Source organism: Crocuta crocuta, unplaced genomic scaffold, assembly GCF_008692635.1.
Source record: "Crocuta crocuta isolate KB4526 unplaced genomic scaffold, BGI_CrCroc_1.0 scaffold289, whole genome shotgun sequence".
Taxonomy (NCBI): domain Eukaryota; kingdom Metazoa; phylum Chordata; class Mammalia; order Carnivora; family Hyaenidae; genus Crocuta; species Crocuta crocuta.
The window spans coordinates 1,341,835-1,366,525 of record NW_027533264.1 but is presented as its reverse complement, the minus strand read 5'-3'; the positions used below and the strand labels follow the sequence as shown (position 1 = coordinate 1,366,525).

General features: G+C 45.1%; 2 protein-coding genes across 2 annotated transcripts in view; one reads left to right on the top strand and one right to left on the bottom strand.

Annotated features, from left to right (window-relative positions):
• The window catches only part of NMT1 (N-myristoyltransferase 1), a 31,510-nt gene extending 14,409 nt beyond the window's left edge, over positions 1–17,101 (bottom strand). The window contains exons 1-3 of the mRNA XM_077747776.1: positions 16,953–17,101; positions 4,722–4,830; positions 1,125–1,269 (exon numbers count right to left, since the gene is read on the bottom strand). Coding sequence (XP_077603902.1) covers positions 1,125–1,269; positions 4,722–4,830; positions 16,953–17,083 — 385 coding nt within the window. The 5' untranslated portion in view covers positions 17,084–17,101. The remainder of the gene's footprint in view (positions 1–1,124; positions 1,270–4,721; positions 4,831–16,952) is intronic.
• A 302-nt stretch (positions 17,102–17,403) lies between these two features.
• The window catches only part of DCAKD (dephospho-CoA kinase domain containing), a 37,873-nt gene continuing 30,585 nt past the window's right edge, over positions 17,404–24,691 (top strand). Inside the window, exon 1 of the mRNA XM_077747749.1 lies at positions 17,404–17,530. The gene's annotated coding sequence lies outside the window, so the exon portion shown is untranslated. The remainder of the gene's footprint in view (positions 17,531–24,691) is intronic.

Genomic DNA, 24,691 nt, shown 5'->3' with positions numbered 1-24,691 from the left:
AAAAAATTTAAAAAAGAAAAAAGTATAGCTGTTTTAAAGACTGCCAACCAGGGGTGCCTGGGTGGCTCAGTTGGGTAAGTGTCTGACTTCGGCTCAGGTCATGATCTCATAGGCTGGGGGTTCAAGCCCCACATCGGGCTCTGTGCTGACAGCTCCGAGCCTGGAGCCTGCTTCGGATTCTGTCTTCCTCTCTCTCTGCCCCTCCCTTGCTCACGCTCTCTTTCTCTCCCTCTTAAAAATAAATCAACGTTAAAAAAGATTTTTTTTTAAATAAATAAATTAAAAAAATAAAGAGTGCCAACCAAACCCGCACAGGGTACTCCAGGGGTCCACACAGCCGGTAAGTGTGTACTGGCTGAGACAAAGAAAAGAGGTTGGGGACTCGGCCCAACCCAGGATTAGACATTTGCCCAGATAAACAAGACAGTCTCTCTGTAAAAATCTTTGTGGGAAGACAGACCCATGGGCACACATCTCCACTCACCGTGTGCCAATATACTGTTTTTCTTTGTAGACTTATAGTAGATGATGATGGACTAAAAGAATCAGTATTTGTTCTCAATACGAACTCCTGTGAAATAATAAGGTTCCTGAACATTAGTCTTTTCCATTCCCCCCTCCCCCTTTTTTTTTTAAGTAGGCTTCACAACCATGGGTGCCTGGGTGGCTCAGTTAAGCGTCTGACTTCGGCTCAGGTCACAGTCTCATGGTTTGTGAGTTTGAGCTGAGTTAGGTTCTCTGCTGTCAGCATGGAGCCTCCTTCAAATCCTCTGTCCAATCCCCCCTCCCCCACCCTCTTGCGCTTGCTCTCTCTCTCTCAAAACTAAATAAAAAAATAAAAAAAGTAGGCTCCACACCCAGCGTGGAGCCCAACTTGGGGCTTGAACTCATGAACAACCCTGAGATCAAGACTTGAGTTAAAATCAAGAGTAGGACGCTTAACTAAATAAGCCACCCAGGCACCCCTAGTCGTTTCCATACTGCGTTTTAAAGACCACTTTCTAAAAATAACCATGAAGGAAGGCCAGGACTCTGCTGTCCTCCCTCACAAATCCAGCACGGCACCTTACACACAGCTAGGACGCATCGCTTGCCCTCACCCGGGGAAGAAAGCACATACATACCCAGTTTGGGGACTGGCTGCGTGTCCCAGAACTGATAGCTTCGCTTGCTAGCCTCCTCCATGGTTTTGGCGGGTCCCTGACCCACTGAAAACAGTTCAATGGCCTTCTGTATTTCCTGGATCCTCTCTGCGGGCAAAGAGTTCATCTGGACAAGACAAAGTTGGGGAGAGAAAAGGCCCATTATGTTAACAAGCACTTTGGATCAATCACCAATTCAGTAGTTAAGGGGTGCCACTCAAGGAAGGGGTATGGGGCCTCCGTCTCAATCCCAGAGGCCAGATGTCATATGACAACTGGGCAAAGAGTGATGAGGGATGGGCTATTGGGAAGGTGGGTGTTCCGCACCGGGTTTCTCCTTCTTAGTCTCATGATGCCTGATGGCAAAAGGGATACACGCTCAGTGTCAAATTTCAAACAATGCAGAAATGTATGATACATTCACAAAGTACAAAACCAACAATCCCACCCTTTAAATATAATCCTTATGGTCGACAGTCTTAATTTAGGAGGTTGGATGAGAAGAGGCAAATATAATGTCAGACTTTTTTGCATGCAAGCTCCAGACACGCGCACACACACACACGTACAATTTTGAAAAACTAGAATTGGGTCATATGGTATTATTCTATAAGCTATTCTTTATTTTTTTAATTTAATGTTTATTTATTTTTGAGAGAGAGACAGAGACAGAGTACGAGCAGGAGAGGGACAGAGAGATGGACGCACAGGGTCCGAAGCAGGCTCCAGGCTCTGAGCTGTCAGCACAGAGCCCCACATGGGGCTCAAACTGACAAAATGTGAGATCTTGACCTGAGCTGAAGTTGGACGCTTAACCGCCTGAGCCCCCTGGGCGCCCCTACAAGTTGTTCTTTAAACACTATGTCTTAGAGACCCTTCCATGTGGACACACAGACCTGCTTATTCTAACAACTGAGTCCACTTTGTGCCTGGACCACAATATATTTAGCGAGTCTCTCACCGATGGGCATTTCGTGGTTCTGTTCTTCAGCTTTACAAACAAGGCTGTAATGAACTTCCCTGTACATCTAGTTTTGCTCACTGGGATACTTATTTCTGTAGGATAAAGCCTAAGAAAGAGGTGTGCTGGGTCAAAGGACATGCACATTTGAAATTATAATATATATCACCAACCTGCTCTCTAGAAACAGAGTATCAATTAATAACCCAATGAACAGTGTGTTCACTTAATTAATATCACATTAATATCCAAATGAGCACATTTCTCCTTACCCTCATCATTAGATTTGCCAAACCTTAAATTCTACCAATCTAGAAGAAAAAAAAATTACTTTAAATTTCATTGTGAATTTAACCATCTTTTCATACACCGATTTGAACATTTTTAGTTTTATAAACTGCCCACTCATTTCATTATTTTAAATTGGTTCATGTATTACAAGTATTTTTCCACTCTGTTGTTTACCTTTTTAACTTTAACAGAGAAGTCTTAAATTTGTCCACTTTTGTCTTATGGCTTCTGGGTCTTATGTTAGGCTTATGATTATATAAAAATATTCCTAATTTCTTCTGATATTTTTACTTCACTACTTTTTTTTTTTTTCCATTTAGATTGAGGACAAGAACATAAACTAACATGTTATAGTGCTTATTCCCAGAGGTAGGACTACAAGAGATTTTCATTTCATCCGTCTTACTGTTTTTCCTAGATTTTTCCTGGCTACCTGCACTGGCACTCAGGCGCTGTGTGAATGGTGTTTTGTTAACTGTTTCTAATTTCAAAATGAATCATTTTGATACATGCTTGGGCTCAAATCCCCCTTGGGGAGTCTTCTAAACACCCACCCCCCAGACAAACAATGACACAAAAGCCTCTAAAGCCAAATCAAGGGCTGGAACTGAAATCCCTGGCCCAGAGATCTGGCTGAGCCACTGCTCCCATCTTAAACACGAGGAAGACCCCCACCTCCCTGGCAGGGACGTTGAAGGTTTGGGGTTAATTTAAATGAAGCACCGGGTAAGAACCTGGCCAATCCAATGGTGAATAATGGTGGGGTATTGGGGTTTTTTCCCCCACAGTGGATTTGACATTGAGAACAGTAAGAAAATGACTTGAAACCATTTCTCAACAAGTTGGAGCACGATATTCGTGGCACATAACAAAGTGTGGGTGTGCTGGGTCAAGACCAGGTGTCTTGTGAGGGTTAGACCCTGCTCTGGCAGCAATTCGGAGAGAGGAGTTATGTGTTTAAGCTTCCCCTGGGGTCCATTCTGAGCACTTCACCTGGAAGAAAATGTGCTGGTGTTTTGTTTTTTAATGTTGTTCTTTTTTCTTTTTTTTTTTTTTAATGTTTATTTATTTTTGAGAGACAACATGAGTGAGGGAGGGTCAGAGAGAGAGGGGGACACAGAATCTGAAGCAGGCTGCAGGCTCTCAGCTGTCAGCACAGAGTCTGATGTGGGGCTCGAACTCACAAACCGTGAAATCATGGCCTGAGCCGATGTTGGACGCTTAACCAACTGAGCCACCCAGGTGCCCCAATGTTGTTAAGAAACAAATCAATCCTGNCTTTTTTTTTTTTTTAATGTTTATTTATTTTTGAGAGACAACATGAGTGAGGGAGGGTCAGAGAGAGAGAGGGAGACACAGCATGAGTGGGAGAGGGGCAGAGAGAGAGGGGGACACAGAATCTGAAGCAGGCTGCAGGCTCTCAGCTGTCAGCACAGAGTCTGATGTGGGGCTCGAACTCACAAACCGTGAAATCATGACCTGAGCCGATGTTGGACGCTTAACCAACTGAGCCACCCAGGTGCCCCAATGTTGTTAAGAAACAAATCAATCCTGGGGCGCCTGGGTAGCTTAGTCGGTTAAGCGTCCGACTTTCGCTTAGGTCATGATCTCGCGGTTCGTGGGTTCGAGCCCCGCGTCGGGCTATGTGCTGACTGCCAGCTCAGAGCCTGGAGCCTGTTTCAGTCTGTGACTCCCTCTCTCTCTGACCCTCCCCTGCTCACGCTGTCTCTCTCTCTCTCTCTCTCTCTCTCCTAGAAATAAATAAAAACATTAAAAAAAAAGAAAAGAAACAAATCAATCCCTCCCTGAATTTCATGTCAGTGGGTCAGTCTTGGGTCGTAGGGTCTAGGTCAATGGTCAACTGTGGGGCTCAGAAATGGACTCCAGGACTCACAGTTTCTATTATGACTATGGCGCTAAGAGAGTGCTTGCAATATAGATGGGTTGGCCTTCAAAAGAACAGGCCTTGTATCTCCCAGTGGTGAGGACTTAGGACAGGAAAGGCTGAGAACCACTCTTGGCGGCCAGGGCTGTTCCAACGGATGTGCTCTATGGCACCGAGCACAGCACCACACGCAGCTACCTGCACCTGGACATTCCGAGGCGGCCACCTGCTCGGGGCTCAGTGTCTAACCTGCTGCACCTTTTAAGGTGCGGACAGCAGGGTCATCACCTAGGTCTAGGGCAGCAGGGGGTCCAACTCCTCCATCTGGAAGTAACACCAGGGGAGACTGTCAATCTGAACTGATCCTCTACAGTTACCCCCACACTCTCTCCTCTGAAAAAGCAACTCTCTCAGTCACAAGAGAACAGAGCCTCCTTGTTACCTTCACAGGCTGGTCCTGGGCTGAATCTGTCTCATTGCCTTTCTCTTTCTTCTTTTTTTGTTTCTTTTTCTTCTTTTTGGCTCCAGTGTCATTGGCTGGACTCAAACCACTGTAAGACAAAGTAAATACTGATGCAGGGTTTTTTAAAAATCATCTGTTTTGAGCTACACCGACAAAGAGCTTTCTGTGGAGCCAGACCTTCCTTAATCAGGCCTGTTGGCTTCAGAAGCCGACCAGAGAATCCAGATCCCAGAGGGGCATTTGGAGGACGCCAGCGGACAGCTCTCCTCACTCCCGCCAGCTCTGGGGGGGATGCGGTGGTGGTGGTGGGAGTGGGGTGGGAGAGGGGCCTGTGCAAGAAATGTCCTATTTGTTTGGAAGGACCTTTTCAATTCTTGCTTTTATTTTATGTGTTTATTTTCTCCAGAAGACCAGAGTGCTGGCAACAGAGGCAAATGATGACTGTTAGCAGGGCATTCATACCACCAATACTTCCTCAGAGCCCTGAATTTAAAATGATGACAGCCCATAGCAGTCTTTTTGGAAACCTTCCTCACCCCCACTCCTAGCCCCCCACCGCACACTGGGTCTAGCGAGCTTCCCTGGCGGGATCTAAAGCTCAAGGCAGTGCTAAAAAGAGAGGAAGGAACGAGGAAAAGGGCAGTTTTGTGTTGCTGAGATCTATGCCCGAGCTGGGGAGACCATCACGAGAACTGCCTCCAGCAGGCCGACAGGACCGAGGACGACAGTCAGCTGGCTGACGCTGGGTATTTACCGCGAGCCAAACCCATATGGGGGACCTGGGGGGCAAAAACAATGGAGCACCCAGCCACCGCTGCCACAAAGAGATGACATGAAACATGCCCATGAGCCTATTGAAGGCGACTTCCTTGCGCTGTTTCCCTCTGTGTGACACACCCAACGAATGCAGCAAAAACAGTCTCTCAGCCACATTTAACCGTCTCCTACAGCTTTCTGTTACTATTAATGTCTTTTCTGACACACAAATCATATACTGCGTTCCTTTGACATTTTCCATTCATTTGCTCCCTAACGTTTTGTCCCAATTCTGGTTGACTTCTGGGTTTCCTTTATTTTATCTTTGTATTGGGGTTCCTTTATTTTATGGATGAATGTTAAGGCTCACTTTGCCTCAAGCTTTGCTCATTACGGCTGTACAGATGACCCTGAACACAGGGGTTGGGGAGCCAGTCTCCCACACAGCTGAAAATCTGCATACAACTTTTAAAAAAAATCTTTTTTTATGTTTATTTTTGAGAGACAGACAGACAGACAGAAAGAGTGTAAGCAGGGGAGGAGCAGAGACAGAGGGAGAGACAGAATCTGAAGCAGCCCAGGCTCCCACCTGTCAGCACAGAGCCTGACATGGGCCTTGAACACACAAGGGTGAGATCATTACCTGAGGCGAAGTCTGACGCTTAACCGACTGAGCCACACAGGTGCCTCCCTCCCCCCGCATAAAACTTTTAACCCCCCAGAGTCTTAACTACTAATAGCTGTTGATGAGAAGCCTTACCGATAACATAAAGTCAACACAGATTTTGTAGTTATGTGTGTTACACTGTACTCTTAAATAAAGTAAGCTAAAAAAAAAAAAAGAAAACATGATCAAGGAAATGCTAAGGAAAACACATTTATAGCTCTGTGCTGTTATACACTTGCCTATAAGCAGCCCTGTGCAGTTCAAACCCGTGCTGTGCTTGGGTCACCTCTGGTTGGCATCTGCCATGTCTAAACTGACTTTGGCACTGTCAGCCTGGAAGCAATGCCTAATGCTACTCTGGCATCTTCCTTGGAAATCTTTCATTAAAAAGTCAAGATAAGCGGTCCCACCCGAGAGTAACAGTGGGCCCTAATCTGCAGGGTGAGCTAAGTGCAGGCTTTTAGCTGTATATTCTAGATAACCAATTTTCAAAGAATCAAAATAGTATAAAATACATTTTCCATACCCTCATGGTAAATTCCATTTGAGCTTTGTTTTGTAATTCAGAAAGTCTTCCTAGTCTTAAATGCCTTGGGGGTGATTATGAATCCTAATTATCCTCTCTCAGCAAGCGTCGCTGTGTAGGGAGAGGGCAACCTGCAGCCACTTCCTGTGGGAGATGTAGGAGCTCTGGCGTCCAGACTTCATGACCTTATACTTGGACTAAAGTTACCTCCAGCCTTTACTGGATCTCCCTGACTTCATCATCTTTCTGCATCATCCTAAACTCTATTCAGCTGTGGGACTTACCTTATGAAAGAAGGTGTGTCCTTCCCACGCTAGAAAGCCTATAGGGACAGTAGCCTCTTATCCTGGCCCAGAGTCTTCCCCAGGCCCAGAGCTTTCAGTTCCCAACTAGCTCCTTCACTCTCACCTCGCCCTGCTCTGGGATCAATGCCTACGCCCATCTGCCAGGCCTCTCAATGGTCCCTGACGTGACACGAAAAGAGACTATGGAGTCAGGTCCACTAAAGGCTGGAGGTTACTTTGGTCCAAGGGTAAGGTCGTGAAGTCTGGATGCAAATGCAACTCCTAGGTATTATCTTTATTTTTTTAAGTTTATTTATTTTGAGAGACACAGAGAGAGCTTGAGCAGAGGAGGGCAGAGAGAGAGAGAGAGAGAGAGAGAGAGAGAATATCCCAAGCAGGCTCTGCAGGGCCAGCAGAGAGCCCAACGTGGGGCTCGAACTCACGAGTCGTATTATGACCTGAGCTGAAACCAAGAGTCAGAGGCTTAACTGACTGAACCACCCAGGCGCCCCTCTAGGTATTATCTTAATGAGACACAGAACGCCTAACATAAAAGACCAATAACATTCAGAGGGGGAATAAGGTGAACTCCTTAAAACCAGATGCTCAGCAAGACCCCTAAGGCCATGGCAAAGAACATAACCAGGAAGTCATTTATGGCCTAGAGAACATTTTTTCCACTTAATGGTTCAATGTTGTTATCATATACAGGCTATTTGCAGCCTGTAACAATTCTAAGTGGTTTTTAAATTCCAGACATACTCTCACTTCAGTCTCAAGATTATATGAAGCATTGTAAGGTTTAAAACCTGGCTGAGGTTAGGAAACAAAGTAGTGTCCCACTGGTGACACAACTTATAAGTCCTCATTCATTTCAGCTTATGGAAAGAGTTCCCTAGTTCCTGTCTATGAATTACCATAAAAGATATTTTTGAAAAAGTTCTATGGATAAAAAAGGTCAAGGCAAAGAACTGCTGTGTATTAACCAACTAACTAATAAAAGTTTCACGTAAGGGAAAGAGAAGAAATTACTTCTCCAACTTTAGAAATCTTCATAAGTAGGCAAAATCACTTAAAAACTATCTTCTTGCCTTTGTTCTGCTACTCAGTGGAGACACTTCTGTGTAGCCATCGCCTCATGGATCCCACTTTTGTGGAAGGATCTTAGACCAATCCCTTGTTCTGTTTTATCACCAACGTACGTACCTGACAAACTCTAAGACCCAAACTACAACCAGAGAGTGAACTTCATTTCCCTTGTACTGACTTGAATTTGCACATGCAGCTACTCAGCAACAATCCTGTTTCAACTTGCACATCAAGCATACAGACAGCTGAAGGACAAAGGGAAGTTCAAAGAGAGAAGAGTCATTTTCACTGAGCTCCCAGGTACTGAGCTACGGCAGTGAGAAAACAGAATGAGCTCACCATGGTCTTATAGTCAACAACCCAGACAGGACGACAACAGACTCACAGAAGAGATTTCCAAAGAGCTTCACCAGGGTTAGTTTTCAAGGTGATTACAGCAATTTTAATGAGTCATAAAAAACCAAGCTCAGAGGCCTTGAAAGTAAGTCTTTAGGAAGTATCCTAGGAGGCCAATACCATTTCAGAGAATAGTTTCAATGCGGATTTGGGGAGAACAAAACCAGAGGACCCCACTGAAGCAGGCTAGTCTTTCCTTCTCTAAGAATTCAGCATCATTTAAAAAAATTTATTTTAACGTTTATGTTTGAGGGAGACAGAGACAGAGTGTGAGCGGGCAAGGGGTGGGAAGAGAGGGGGACACAGAATCCGAAGCAGGCTCCAGGCTCTGAGCTGTCAGCACAGAGCCTGACTGCGGGGCTCAAACCCACAAACCGTGAGATCATGACCTGAGCCGGAGTTGGACGCTTCACTGGTTGAGCCACCCAGGCACCCCTAATTCAGCATCATTTTAAAAGGGACTTGAAGGGGCGCNTTCAGTCTGTGACTCCCTCTCTCTCTGACCCTCCCCTGCTCACGCTCTCTCTCTCTCTAGAAATAAATAAAAATAAATAAATAAAAATAAAAAAAAAATAAAAGGGACTTGAAGCCCATACCTGGTGGGTTAGTATCCCAGGGCATGGAGGGATTCTGCAAATTGAAACAAATCTCTCAGAGAGCTCTGGGAGCCTGCCAGTCACCTTAACGTACTCCAAAGAGATGGGCCAGAAGCATGGAATACAGAAAATCAAAGTCCAACTTTGGCTCATTTGGTTCCAAGATAATGAGCAAAGAAGTAGTGAAATTTGCCTTCTTGAGGGGAAGGGGGTTCCTACAGTGGAAACGGACATGGGCGTTCACATAAAAATTTTGAAGTTTACATTTTAAAGATAAACTCAAGTCATTAATGACCAACTCTAATGGTGAAGGATGAATTAGCAGAATTAGCAGGAATAGGGAAGACAGCAAACAAAAATGTCATTAAAGGGGCTCCTGGGTGGCTCTGTCGGTTGAGCATCAGACTTTGGCTCAAGTTATGATCTCACGGTTCATGAGTTCAAATCCTGTGTCAAGCTCTATACTAACGGACAGCTCGGAGCCTGGAGCCCCCTTTGGATTCTGTGTCTCCCTCTCTCTGCTCCCCTACCCCACCCCGCTCATGCTCTGTCTCTGTCTTTCAAAAATAAATAAACCTTAAAAAAAAAAACTTTTTTAATGAGGTGCCTGTGTGGTTCCGTTGATTAGGTGTCTGACTCCTGATTTTGGCTCAGGTCATTGATCTCACTGTTTGTGGGATTGAGCCCTGCATTAGGCTCTGGATGCTAACAGCATGGAGCCTGCTTAGGATTCTCTTTCTTTCTCTCTTTCTCTCTCTCTCAAAATAAATAACCTTAAAATATGTATATTTTGGGCCGCCTGGATGGCTCAGTCGGTTAAGCGTCCAACTTTGCTTCAGGTCATGATCTCATGGTTTGTGGGTTCGAGCCCCGTGTCAGGCTCTGTGCTGACAGCTAACTCAGAGCCTGGAGCCTGTCTTCAGAGTCTGTGTCTCCCTCTGCTCACACTGTCTCTCTCTCTCAGGAATAAATAAAAAAAAACATTAAAAAATACATACATATATATTTTTTAATTTAAGTAGGTTCTATGCCCAATATGGGGCTCAAACTCACGACCCCATGATCAAGACTTTCACGCTCTAACTGAACCAGCCAGGCACTCTAAGAAATGTCATTTTTTTAATGAAGGCCAAGATATTCTAAGTTCAAACACAGAAACCCTATGGATGCTCTGGTATAAAGTCACAGCTCAGGGAGGAGATAGAAAATGAGCCTCAGTGCTGATTTCTAGAAACAGAATGCAGTACCAGGATGTGTGAGTGGGTGGGAGGGAGGGGCAGGCTGACAAATGAGCAGCAGCAGCAGCACAAAACTTCCAGATAATTCGACAAGCAGGAAGGGTTCAGAGTGCAGGCCTCTTCTCGATCCTACTGGGTGACAAAATCCATTCAAAGGTGCGTGGCTGGGGAACAGAAAGTGGTTCTTTGGGTGAGTGCAAGCTCAGCCACCAGGCCTGGAAGAAACCTCAGGGCCACTAGGCTTAACTTGCTGTTTACAGGAGAGGAAACCAAGGCCCAGAGATGTGAGGCAAAGTGGTCATCAGCTAACCAACTGGTACCCAGGGACAAGCCACCAGTCTCGAAAGACTCACACCATTCTTTCCCAACACTAGTCTCGTTTCTATGGGAATCTACATGAGACTCCTCCCAAGCCGAAAGAACGCCGTTTCATCACCCAGGGCCCTAAAACAGATGTCTGTGGCTCAGAGGAGCACTTTTTAAAGGCAAGGAGGAGAGGGAGCCATGCTTTATTTAGAAAGCCTCCTCTGACTAAAGCTCTCACCGATATCAAAGATTATGACCTCCCAAACAATTGAATACTTTACATATAATGTGTTGCTTCCTACTTTCCCAGGAAGATTAAACATTTCCTGAGCATCGGAGATCTTATACAGCTGCTTCCTACAGCACCTCCCGTTGTGCCAAGTGCACAGTTAAGAGTTCAACAAATAATGTGCCTGACTGCTGCTCTCCAGCCTAACAGACTAAAATAAAACCCTGAAAAGCTAGAGCCCAAAAGAGGGTCAGTAAAACATCTCCAGTAACATTTCCATAGGACAGCTGTGTTAACAGTCTACGAAAGGAAGGGAGATGCTGTGCTCTTCTGAGCCACTGGCTGAGATTTTAAACAATCGACTTTCTTTTTAAATGATCAACTTCCTTATTTGTCATCTTCTCCCTCCTTAGGACCTGTCCTAATCCTCTGAAAGTTAAAACAAGAAAGTGCCAGTGAAACTGTTTTGCATGGTTCCAAGGTCTTAAGCAGAGGCCACAGGTTTAGTTTTGACCAGGAAATGTAAGAAAAAAGAGTTCAGGAAGTAAAATTCACAAATTTCATCACTTACTTTCTACCCCTAAAAACTGGAAGTTAATTCTTTGGTCTAAAATTCAAAAATTTCCAAAGAAACCTATTAAATAAATCCTAGCCTCTAGTGTTCTTTTGATTCTACTTTTGGATCTCAGGAAATCCGTCTGCAAATCAGTTTACTTATGAGGTGCAGTATGTTTACCAGTAATCCTGTTGGTACTCAGAAGGCCCAAAGAGATGAATGAAGTGGCATTCAAGGGTACCCGGGAAGAAACCGCACGGCACAACTCAGTACCGAATGCCTCTCCTCTGCACTGCTGTGACTGCGGGGTCACTTACAGCAATACCCCAAACTCTGCAGAGTCCCACCGATCAGTTATTTAACTAGAGAACGGCCTGCGAATCCTAGGTGACGGGAAAAATTAAAACACTCTAGCCCTGCCATCAAGGTACTCCAGGAGGCCTGTGAAAAGAACAGCAGGTTGTATGAAGAGATTACAAAAATTGCTTTAGGCTGCCACCCTCGGCCCCTCCCCGGGAGAGTTAGCCAGAATTTTAGGGGTGAACGAGCCAGTTCCTGTCATGGAGGATGACTGGTTTTCTCAGGGGTCACAAAAGCTCTGAATTACTAAACTGTTTAGAACAGGACTGAGACAGAAGTGTAAAGTCCACATCCTCCGGGTTGCTTTGGTGAGCCAGACCGTAACCTGGCAACTCCAAGGTCAAATCAGATGCCGTTCAGAGACCACTTGCAGTAATTTTCTGAACAATGACTCAATGCTGGCAGAAACCTCACACACTAGAATGGCCTCTGCCAAAGATACTCGTCCATCCATTACGCAGAGGGTAAAGGGGCTGGCCATCTCATCATCAACTGGATGGTTAGCCTGGGCAAGTCCATGGGTCACTGAATGGACCGAAAGATAGAGGACTCACCGCCGCGGAGTCGAGAGGCAGGAACGAAGGCAGTAGGGGAAAGAGATCCAGGGAGTTCAGGGTGGATCCTCCAGGGCTGCCAGAGGAGGCTGAGAAGCAAATCTCAAGCCTCTCCACAAAAGCTGAATCCGTCTCTGTAAGTAAAGTCTATATGAGATAATCCATGGCGGGGGCTTAGCGCAGCGGCCATGCGTAGTAGTAATAACAGATGCCATTTATCAAACACTTTAACAACAGTGGAACCTCCTCAGCTGTCCCTCAAAGGCAGCCACGGTAGGAAAAGAATTCAAGGAAGAACTGACCCAGGCGAAGAATTTTAGTTTGGTTTTTTTCTTTGTTGCTGCTGCTGCTCTCACCAGAGAACATCACGTTTTGTGCACCTTAAATGCAACCCTCCCAAGAGCGCCTTCCTTGAGGAATGAGAAGGGAGGTTTGCAGGGAGATTTCGGATGAGGCTGCAGAGAAGAACTGAAGAAGCTCCTCCTAAAGTTATTACATCTAAGGCCCCGCAATCTTCGGAGGCTGCAAGCGAAGGGTTAAGTGCAGACTTGGTGAAGCTAGGAAATTTTAGAGTAAGCACGAGTTAAACAATGTGAAAAATCAGCAAAACTGGTCCGCCACCAGCAGCAGTCTCCCCGAAATAGGCTCTCATTTACTTTTCATTTCTTCCGCTTTCCAGTCTCTTCTCTTTGAAGAAGCTCTTGATTAGTTTCTTTTTTAATTGCCACTTAATTGGGAAATAAAATTAGAACACTTATTTGATATCAGTGATGAGGTTTCGCTTTTCATTTCTGCTTTGATCTAGTTTTGAAAAGCCAGAAGCTGAAGGGAGAAATTGCGAAAAAGGGACCTAAAAGGCTGCTTCTTTCCAAGAGCTAGAAGCAGTTATAGGCCATCAAGTAAATATGGAAAGAACCACTCTCGGAGAATCTGAAGAATAAAACAAAAGCAAGAGAGGCTAGCTTTATGGAATTTCCTTGCAAAAAGCCCTTTGTTTTCTCTTAAGTTTCTTCATAAAGGATAACAGCTCAGGATTGTGAGGTCAACTTATGAGAACTTATCTCAACCTGTCCCTATTTAGAAAGAAAGCTGGATGGGAAAGAGACATCGCTTATTAAAGGGACGATTTACCAGCATCTCAGTAGCATCAATGATACTGCAAAACAAATTATAAAAGAATCCCAGAACAAAATAATATAAAAGCTCTTTCCTGTTCCAATCATCCAAATAAATTTTACTTGTTTGTAACCCAAAACTAAAACCTAGTGCTAGCAGCTGAGGCTTATTTTTTAATAACAGTTCTTGGAAAGCCTTTCACTAAAAGCAAACAAACAAATTAAATCATACAGATGAACTGTGAACTGCAGGGGGACACGGCATTAGGATGATCTTTAGTCTGACTCGGCCCTCGACTGCTCAGGGTAACTTATGTCAGGCGAGTAACTGGGGGAGAAATGCTGCCTGCCTTTGTCGAGTAGATTTTTAAAAACACACCTGACAGAGAAACTGGAGATTCATATATATGAAATATACGTACGCACTGCATGTATGGATGTGAACATATATCTGTGCTTAAAAGTATACGTGAAATTGGTACTCATCAAATATTTATTTATAAATTATGGAAAAAACACAACACAAGAAAAGTCAAGAACTAAGTTTATATACAAAGGGACCCAAGAAACTAGCATGTCTCTATTGCCTATTATTCCAGTGCCCGAATGTAGCCTATTTCATTTGTGTAAAGTGCCGTGAGCCCTTTCGGAAAGGAAGGCCTAAAAGAATACGGGTTAGTTTGAACTGTATGAACTTTTCTTGCACATTGTGTTTTAGACTCATTAGCATCGAAAGGAGGTGTTCCTCTTCAATTTTTACATCACTTTTGAAAACGTTTTATGTGATATTAAATAAAGACAAGAAAAATTTCAAGAAGCCAAAAAACAAACAAACATATAGTGGAAAACTTCCAGGGCAAATGAGAGGACCCCTGAGTTCTGTAGGGAATTCACAGAAAACTGCCATAAGGCTTACAATAAAGATTGACTTGGGGAAAGAAAGTGTCTATGTAAGAAAAACCTGACACTCTTCCCCTCAGAGAGTAGAAACTCCACTAACATTGAGCCATGAATTTTAACATTTGCCATTTGTTCATCCAGCAAATACTCACTAATGCCCATTATTAAGTGCCAGGCATCTCAAAAGACATAGTCCCTGTACTCAGGCCCCTTACGATCAGGGGAGGTGGGAACTGAACATGTTATTTAACTGTTGTTATAAAACCTATAAAAAACTGTGCAGGATAAGAGCACAAGCTGGGGGGAGGAATGATAGGGAAGATGTGAAGAAAGAACAGGAGGGAGAGGCAAGGCCGCATTCTGGATGTTATCTCATTTAATCCCTACAACTGGAGATTAAGTGACTTTCCCAAGGTTACAGGACGAGCGTCAGAACCAGGCTTTGAACCCAGGCATGAATGACCCCCACATCCATGCTTTTCCCACTGTGCCCCACTGCCTCTTTCCAAAATCGTTTCCTCTAACAATTAACTAATAAGAAAATATTGACCCCTCAGATTCACGACCTCAGATCTGACCTTAGATTCCAAGGCCGAGAAGTAGGCTGTCCTCCAAGCGAGGTCCTCTGTTTTTCACCTGCCACGTCCAAGCTCATTTACACAGACCTCAATGGATCTGGGATGCTAATAAATGTGTTCACCCAGACCATATATGAATGTGCAACCACAATGACAACAAAACACCATCAAAGTTCCTTTTTCTCTTAAGGTTACCACTTTGTTGTACTGTAAATAAAACAGAACTTTCTGCCAAACAGTTTTGCAAAGTGATTCACAGATCATGGGGAGCAAAACCAATTAAAGAGCTATAGATGCTGGTCGGCGCAACAGTTGAGTGGAGAAAAATAAAAGTGACTACACACACTGTGAAGAAAAAAAGCCATACTTTCCCTTCTGAAATGACTTCTGAATTCAACGACTCTCATCTACGATAAGGATATCTACTCAGGAGGGCTGCACTTTCCCTTCTTCCTGTTCCTGGTTCCTCTTTAAAAGCTCTTCTTTTCAGGAATCTCAAGCTTAAGGTTTTTGTTATGTATATCATTACATCTGTTGTGAGTTATAGCAAAAGAACACACTCTTATAAAACCAGATCTAACAAACTTCCTTTTCCTCTACATTCTTCTTGTGATTTTTAATGCGGGTCAAAAAACATAAAAGCTAGATCTTTTAACCTCAGGATTCATCACACGCAAATTAAAAACTACTCAAATAAGGGCGCCTGGGTGGCTTAGTCGGTTAAGCGTCCGACTTTCGCTTAGGTCATGATCTCGCGGTTTGTGGGTTCGAGCCCCGCGTCGGGCTCTCTGCTGACTGCCAGCTCAGAGCCTGGAGCCTGTTTCAGAGTCTGTGAGTCCCTCTCTCTCTGACCCTCCCCTGCTCACGCTGTCTCTCTCTCTCTCTCTCCTAGAAATAAATAAAACATTAAAAAAAAAAAACTACTCAAATAATCCTTTGTTCTTTCATCTCTACAAGGCAGCAGATTTTTTTTTTTTAAGTTTACCCAAAGATTTCAACCTTCTACTTTTACCTACAGGACGACTGCTAATACTGCAAATGACGTCATGGCTATGAAAACAAGACTAACACACACACGAAATCAGACCACCACAGACTAATCCAAAGTTATACATCTGAAAAAGTCTCTCATAACTTTTCACTAAAAACCATCTATGTCAATGTGGACAGACAGGGACAGAGTAAACTTCAGCACCAGCCACTGTAACAATATGAAGAAAGAATGACAGGGTGTGGCTTACAAGAACAAAAACTGATTTGGAAATAGAGCCCGACACTGAAATGCCTGTTGAATTTTTTCTGCCCAAGTAACAAACAATTACTAGTAGGCAAAACTGTAAAGCACAGAACAGGCAGTATTAAACTCACTTCCAATCCCCCCGACCGAGATGCATCATCATTCAATTTCTTAAAGCTTTGAGGCTATTTCACAACGTTAACAGAGGAGAGATCCTGGAAGATCTAATTATATATTGCTCAGGAAACTTACGGATTATTTGGAACAATGGCCACCGAATACCTCAAAACACTACCATACAATAATTACACGTACGGTTTATAAGGTAAGTTTGTATTTTGAGACTCTCCTGTAGTGATATTTTACAACATAATTATGGTTTATACAGCCTGATTTATTTCCTCATTGAAGGTGAACTGTAGCGAAATGTTTTATTATTCGTTTATTGCTAATCACGTTGGTCACACACCTCTACAAGTAACGTTCCTTTGAACTGCTCGGTTAGATTGACCTGTGTTGTGCCACTGAAAACCATCGTCCAACATGCTCTTTTCCCTGGACGCAGGTGAAGCACACGAGTGGAACACCACACAGAAAAACTTTTATATAATAAAAGTACTGAATGTCTCCGGCCCTTAATATACTGAGCACCCACCCTGATAAGTGACAAAGACAGCAACCAATCGCCAGGCAGGACCCCAGTGTCCCAGCCAATAAGAATATGGGGGTGGGGCTACACTAAGCTCCCGGTGACTTCCCCGCACCCCAGAGACCCAGGTTGTGGGAGACTGGACAGGAATTGGGACTCCGAGGATATCGTTACCCCCGGCTGTAGCTGTTGTCCTCCTCGTTCTCGCAGTCGCTGCAGTGCTCATGGCCGTTTCCGTTCCCTTCCATCATTTGCGGCAGCGGAGGTGCCGGCGGCTTCACTGCTGTCTCACTCTCGTCCGCCATCTTGAGTTGCAAGAGCCGGCCTCCGCGCCTCACTACATGAGGGGTTCCTATTGGACGAGAGGAACTTGCGGTATCTTCTGGGTTTTGTAGTTTTTGTGGTGAAGGAAGCCGTGACTAGGAACACCTCATTCCCTCGAAACCGGAACAAGGTGAACTACAATACCCAGAAATCATGAAGGGAGGCTGTCCGAGGTGGGGGGGCCAGCACTATCCGGAAGTCCTGGGCGTTCAGCCCCGTTTTGAGGAAAGAAGGGCTCCAAGGTTGGCTGGGCCGGCGTTCCGCGACGGGGCGGCCGCGTGGTGTGCTGGGAACTGTAGTTCGATGCAGAAGTAGGATTTCTGGATGAGGCGCCAAAATCCAAGGTTTGACCTCAGCCTGCCCTTGTTAGTGCCTGAACCACAGGTGAGCCGTTATTGGCTGCCGTTTAGGACCGTTACCATTCCCGGGTAAGTAGTGAGGACTGAGCGCTGCGGGTGCTACCCACCGGGAGCCTGAATGCGTCAGGCCTTCTTGGAGAGCCTTTGCTGTAAGAAGGCAGATTGGTTCTGGAAGTGGTGGATTGTGGTGTGCGGAGCACTGATCCTGAGTCAGGAGACCTGACTGCTCCGCCAAGCTTGGCCGCTTCTTGGCCTCCAGATACTGGGGCTCCACGAAGCTCACACAATGTCCCTGTCATTCTCCACATCTACTCTCTAATGAGCACTTATATGCCAGAGTCTGTTGTTAAGGCTTTTCGTACATCTCATGGAATCCTCTCGTCAAGCCTAGAATGTGCATTGTATTGTTATCCCCCAGAGAAAGAAATGTAGCCCAGGTTGGTTGGTAAATGTCACGATCCCATAGCCAGTAAGTGGCAAAATCAGTATTCAGATTTGGATCTGTCTGCCCTTAGGTCCTTTGAATTCTTTACCACTGCAAAAGGCCCATTGTTTGGTACAGTTATTAGAAAGTAGTTGTAACCTCTTAATCTATGTTTATCATGGACTGAACTGAATGCTTCAATCCTTTGGGTCTCACCCTTGTGATTGAGTAACTGCACCTGAACCTTGAGGCCCGCGCCCGAAGATCTGGTTCCCATTTCTAGAGATTACCCATGCAGTTTGGATTGTGGGATTGTACAGGAAGGACATGTTCTTATCATCAGAGTGTTCCATGACTGAAAAAAGAAATGATCTTTGCCTTTGGGAAATTCTTCAACATGGAAAGAAAGATGAAGTGGGAAGAAACACTTCCCGTCTGACTCAAAGCACTAAATATTGTCAGTTCTTCATTTTTCTCAGTAGCAAGAGCAGAAGTAAATATGATCCAAAACAACAGATAATCCCCTAATCATTTATATCTGACGTTAGAAGGGAAAGACACCCGTTCAGATTGAGAAGTGTCACCCACACTCCTCTCTCCAGGACCAAGAGTGCTTGTATGCAGCTGCAGGCCAAAGGGGGAAGTCAAAGATGATAATAATGAAGCCTTACATGTGTTAGATGGATTTAACTTCTGAGTGTTTCACGTGGTTTAGCTCGTGTGACCTTGTAAAGTAGGTAGGGAAGGGGACTTGAAGGAAATTAGGCTTGCCAAAAATGTGTGTGAGAGAGAGAGAGAGAGTGTGTGTGTGTGTGTGTGTGTGTGTGTGTGTGAGTGACATCACAGTGAGACCTAATGGCAGAAACAGAACCCATATCTGGTATTCTAATTCCCAATTCTGTATTTTCTTTTCTCATGGATATGCAGAGGTTGAATGAAAGCTAATGAAACATGACCAAGGAAGAGTGACGATAGGGTCCACTGTGGACCCTGCCATTCATAGTACAAAGTTTAAGAAAGACACTGCCTTATATTTTACTGCAAACTGGAGCAGAGGGGCGCGTGGGTGGCTCAGTCGGTTAAGCATCCGACTTCAGCTCAGGCCATGATCTCATGGTTCATGGGTTTGAGCACCGCATCGGGCTCTGTGCTGACAGCTAGCTCAGAGCCTGGAGCCTGCTTCGGATTCTGTGTGTCCCTCTCTCTCTGACCCTCCCCTGCTCATGCTGCCTCTCTCTCTCTCAGAAATAAATAAAACATTAAAAAAACAAAAAAGTGCTGAGAATAGGCACTCATGTAAAAAAACTTGAGCAGAGTTTGCTCAGTGGAAAGCCTTTCTGGGAGGTAGACAGGCAATGTGATTGTCCACACTCAGAATGCAAATACCAGCCCAAAGTTCTGGAATCCAGCACCTCTGAGAATTTCAGAGTTTGAAGGGACCTGAAGGGCATTTATGTCCTCTCTCTCAGGATCTTTAGATTTTTTTTTAAATGTTTTATTTATTTCTAGGAGAGAGAGAGACAGCGTGAGCAGGGGAGGGTCAGAGAGAGAGGGAGACACAGACTCTGAAATAGGCTCCAGGCTCTGAGCTGGCAGTCAGCACAGAGCCTGACGCAGGGCTTGAACCCACGAGATCATGACCTGAGCTGAAGTCAGATGCTCAACTGACTGAGCCACCCAGGAGCCCCTAAAATGACCACTTAAAACTGAATATTGCCACGTGTGATTTTTTTTAGTCACATTGGAACAGAATGATCACTAAAAGCAGTGCAGTGCAGAATGTCCTAAATTGGGTCTGGGGGTGATTTCTTGGAATTCCAAGAGGTTTCATATGTGTGCCTCCCCACTCCCCTGTAACTCCTGTGTCCCTCTAGATAACTGTTACATATTCTTCTTTTTATGGCTGGTTCCCTAAAATTCCTTTTTCCAAGGTAAACATTCCTGGCTCCCTGAGTGCCTCATCAGATTAAAATAGCAGGATTCTTCCATCTAGCTGTGCCGGCTCTTCTAGCCTCCCCATTCCGGCAGAAGCATTATACAAAGGCAGTGGGGTGCAGCAGGGCCCAAGGGTGGCTGAAGAATGTGCCTCTGAAACGCCACAAATTCTGGAATTTACTCCTGCTGTGGATCCCTCCATTATCCTTTCACAGTTATTACTGGAGACAGTAGAGTATAGTGATTAAGAGAACAGGCTTCAGAGTCTGACTCCCTCAGAATCTGACTCCCTGGGTTCTAAATCCTGGCTCTACCTCTACCTAAATGAGTGACTTTAGGCAAGTCACTTACAACCTCTCTGAGCCTCAGTGTCCTTACATAAAATGAGACAATGCTGGGAAAACACCAAGTGTCTAAGATAGTCAATACCTGTTAAATTATTTCCCTTCCCGGGAAGTCAGCATTACCTGTGATCATCAGGAATTTTCTCACAATGTCGGTCACAGACCAAGGCCCTTGCCGTCCCCCCAGCACGCCCGAGATCTGTTTCTTCTAATGGGCCTAGGGGGGCCTGAGCCAGGTTGTGGTTCATTTATTTAACACCTCAGAGCACTCACCGCACGCCAGGCTCAATGGCAGGAAGTAGAGAATCAGGGATAGAGCGACACGCCTGGGCTCACTCCACGAGTTGGTAGCTACCCAGACTGACAATTACAGCACAGTGTGTAAGACCGCGGGAACACCAGATGTAGCAGGAGCCTGGAGGGACCCTTAAGCCAGGGAAAGGGGTTCTGGACCAAAAAAGCCGCTGAGCTGAGTTTTCAAAGGAGAGGCAGTCAAATGGGAAGGGCAGGGGTGGAGGGAGTCCAGCTGCCTGAGACTGGGGTGCTTTTGAGCTACTGCAGCAAGAATGATATGAGCATTGTGGAGGTGGAGACTGGAGAGGCAGTCAGGAGCTGGTCCAGGAAGGGATGTGGATGCCATGCTGAGGGGGTTGAAGACTCTAGGAAGCTGCTGAAAGATTTTTTTTTTAATTTCTTAAATATTTATTTTTGAGAGAGAGACAGAGTGTGGGTGGGGGAGGGGCAGAGAGAAAGGGAGACACAGAATCTGAAGACACAGAATCTCCAGGCTCCGCGCTGTCAGCACAGAGCCCAATGCGGGGCTCGAACTCACAGACCGTGAGATCATGACCTGAGCCAAAGTTGGATGCCTAATCAACTGAAACACCCAGGCATCCCTGAAAGATTTTGTTTAATGTTTATTTATTTTTGAGCGGGGTAAGGTGTGGAGAGAGAGAGGACAGAGGGTCCGAAGAAGCCTCCATGCTGATAGTAAGCCCAAGCCTGGGCAAAAACTCAGGAACCGTGAGATCATGACCTGAGCTGAAGTCAGATGCTCAAACTGCGCCACCCAGGTGCCCCACTGTTAAAGATTTTTTGCTGGGGAGAGAGACGATCAAATTTTTATTGGAGAAAGATCATACTAGGCAGCAGCCTGGCTGTCCTAAGGAAGGGAGTGTTTGTCCTCAGAAGAACAGAGCTAGTGAGCTCAGTCATGAATAAGGGACAGGGAAATGGTCTTTGGTTCTCTGGAGCTCACGTTTAGAAAAGGTATCACCCTTCCTTCCTATGACAGTCCCTGACACATGGGCCTGGAACACAGTGGGTCCAGCCTTCCGTAGCTTAAATCTGTGGGACTTAAGAGTGCCAGGGGCGCCTGGATGGCTCAGTCGGTTAAGCGTCTGACTTCCGCTCAGGTCATGATCTCACAGTTCACGGGTTCGAGCCTCGCGTCAGGCTCTGTGCTGACAGCTTGGAGCCTGGTTTGGATTCTGTGTCTCCCTCTCTCTCTGCCCCTCCCACATTCATGCTCTGTTTCTGTCTCAATAATAAACAAACATTTAAAAAAATTCTTTAAAAGAAAAAATAGTGCCAGTCATTCCCTGCCCGGAAGACACGCACAGTGAGGTTGGGAAAAGTGGGTGCAATTTGAGGACAAAATAACAAGGCCTGACTGGGTATGATTAAATGAGTTAGATAAGTTAACTGAAGTTTGGGGTAAGGCAGGGGGTGCAGATCTCTAGAGTAACATTATTAGGAAGGGCTTCCTGGAGAAAGCAGACTTTGAACTTGGCCTTGGAGGCAACTGAAGTGCTAGATTCTTCACTGTGATTTCTGGGGGCTGTGTGGATCCACCCCTGAGCTGGAAACACGCTGCAGTTTTACTTCTGCTTGTGTGGTTATCCAGTTTGCAGCCATGTCCCCCAGAGAAGACACTGTTCCATGAAGGCAGAGAATATGTTGGATTTTCCTCACTTCTATATCCCTTGGGCAGCACAGAGTAGGCCCTCAATTAATATTTGTTGGAATCCTGGGGCACCTGGGTGGCTTAGTCGGTTAAGTGTCTGACTTCGGCTCAGGTCATGATCTCACAGTTCATGAGTTGGAACCCTGCACCAGGCTCTGTCCTGACAGCTCAGAGCCTGGAGCCTGCTTTGGATTCTGTCTCTCCCTCTCTCTCTCTCTCTCTGTCTCTCTCTGCCCCTCTCCTGCCAACTCTCTCTCTCAAAAATAAACATTAAAATATTTTTTCAAGATATATTTCTTGGATTCCTTAATGTATGAGTGGTGAGAAGGAAGGGATAAGAGCTTCAGCTGTGGAAACGTTACAAGTAAAGGGCAGAGAACAGAACACACAGTATGGTGACCCATTGTGTTCGGATGGTGCTTTATTGCTCACAGAATGTACCAGCACACTATTTGCTTTGATCCCTATCACCAACGGTCTTGTTTGATGCTGTCCAATGAACAGGGCAATTGTCATTCCGGTTTTACAAGGAGAGAAGAAGTTCAAGAATTTGTCCAAATTTTCACTGCTACTTAGTATGAATTCAGACCTGCACCTGGTGTTTTAATACAAAGTCTGGTGCAATAACTAAATTACTTTCCTCCTGGGTTCTTCCCAAGGGAGACCATACAATAGGACATAATGTCCAGAGGGGGTGCCCAGGGGCCAGGTCACAGAAGGCCTTAAGTGTCAGGCTAAGAAGTTTGGACTTTATCTTCCGTTGGTGACAACCTATGAGAGTATTTTTTTAAGCTGTTTAATAAAGAATAAATATTAATGGTATTTGTAAGGTATGGTATAAAGTTAATTGCATATTAATATTTATTTAAAATAAACATAAGGAAAGTAGTTTAATTTCAAGAACCAAGAGTCAAAGACCCAGGAGTCAAAGGAGTCATCTCTCTTGGACTAAGAGCATTGCTCATCAAACAACTTGAAGTGGCACTATATTCCATGCATCATCCTTAATGCCAAGGACACAGAGGTGACGGAGATACAGGTCATCGTCAGGATGAAGTGAGACCGTGTAAGCAGCTAGAGCCACTTTATTATTGCCATCCTGAATAAAGGAGGTTATGTGCTTGAGCTGAAAAAAAATTGTCAATGGCATCACCTCCAAACTGCCAAGGTGGAGCTTCAATTTCAAGGTTGTGCGTGGGTTGAAGCCCCTGCTGCATCCTTCAACCATCCTGTGGGATCATCTCAGCAGAGATGAAGAGTAGAGATGAACATGCTGTTGGCCCATTGAACCACAAGGATGCCTACCTAAAAGACAAGCCCCTGGCCTGTATGCCAGAGATCCCAGATACAATAAGGCAGTATCTAGGAGAAGCAGGATCATCTGCAGGGGTTTCCTAACAACATGCTTCAGGAAGAGCTTGATAATTTGAAAGAAGGAAAGCAGAGTCCTATTCCTGTCATTGCCATGGCAGCCATGATTACTGATGGGAGCCCGTGTAGCCCTCTGATGTGTCAGGAGTAGGGGAAATGTTGAGAGCCACAAAGCTAGGCTATCTGTAAATTGTTTGGTTCTAAGAAAGGAACAGGGCCATTAGATCTGGCCCTATGGAAAAGGAATTAGAATTGTTCTGCCTGACCCCACTGATTAGAACTAGGGGAGATACTGTCTTACCGAAGGAAAAACTTTCTTCCTGCCAGGACTGGACTTCAAAAACATCATGAAGTTATCTTGAAAGACAGTTTCCTGACACTGGACATGGCCAAGTATAGACCCCATAGATGATGTGGAGGAGATTCCAAACACTGGATTGGTGTTTGAACCAAAAGGGCCCTTTGACCATGAGGCAGAAACCTATTTGTTGGGTAATGGCAGCCGGTGCTGTTGACATTAAGGAGAAAGGTTTCAGGGACTGGAGTAGTCAGAGAAAAACACTGAATTACTTCATCCTTCAGTGTATGAGATTCCTACTGTGGTGGGCACTGTTCTAGGCACTGAGGCTATTGGTGGTGGAAACAGACAAGATTCCTTAAAGGAATACCTTAAAGGAAGCAGAAAGTAGAGGTACAGTTTAGAGAGAGGGAAAGGAAGTAGGGTAATTAAGGACCACCAATATGTGAAGCACTGTTAGATGTTTTTCTGTATTTCCGATGCTTTCAACAAGCAGCATAGCAGCGATCATCTAGTAGAGTGACTAGCTAGGCTTGTTTGTACAGAATGAGCTCTGCAACCAACTGATACCGTAAGTAAGCAAATGGATTAATCTCTAAAAATCCGTTTCCTCTTGTGTGAAATGGGGATGGTGACAGTACCCGCCTCAAGTACTGTGAAAATTCAATGAGCTAATGCCTATAGAGTGCTCTTAGGTGGCTGTAGTTTGAAGGTGCTCAGTAAACTTGCCGTAGCCATTGCGAAGGGCAGCACAGCGAGTGATGGCCAAAGCCTAAATTTGGAACTAGGACTTTCGGGGTTATCTTCCTGGGCTTAGATGCGCTCTGGCTCCCACCTCGGAGCAGCCACTGGGCTCCCGTGCTGCCCAGCGATCCCGGACCGTGCGACTTCC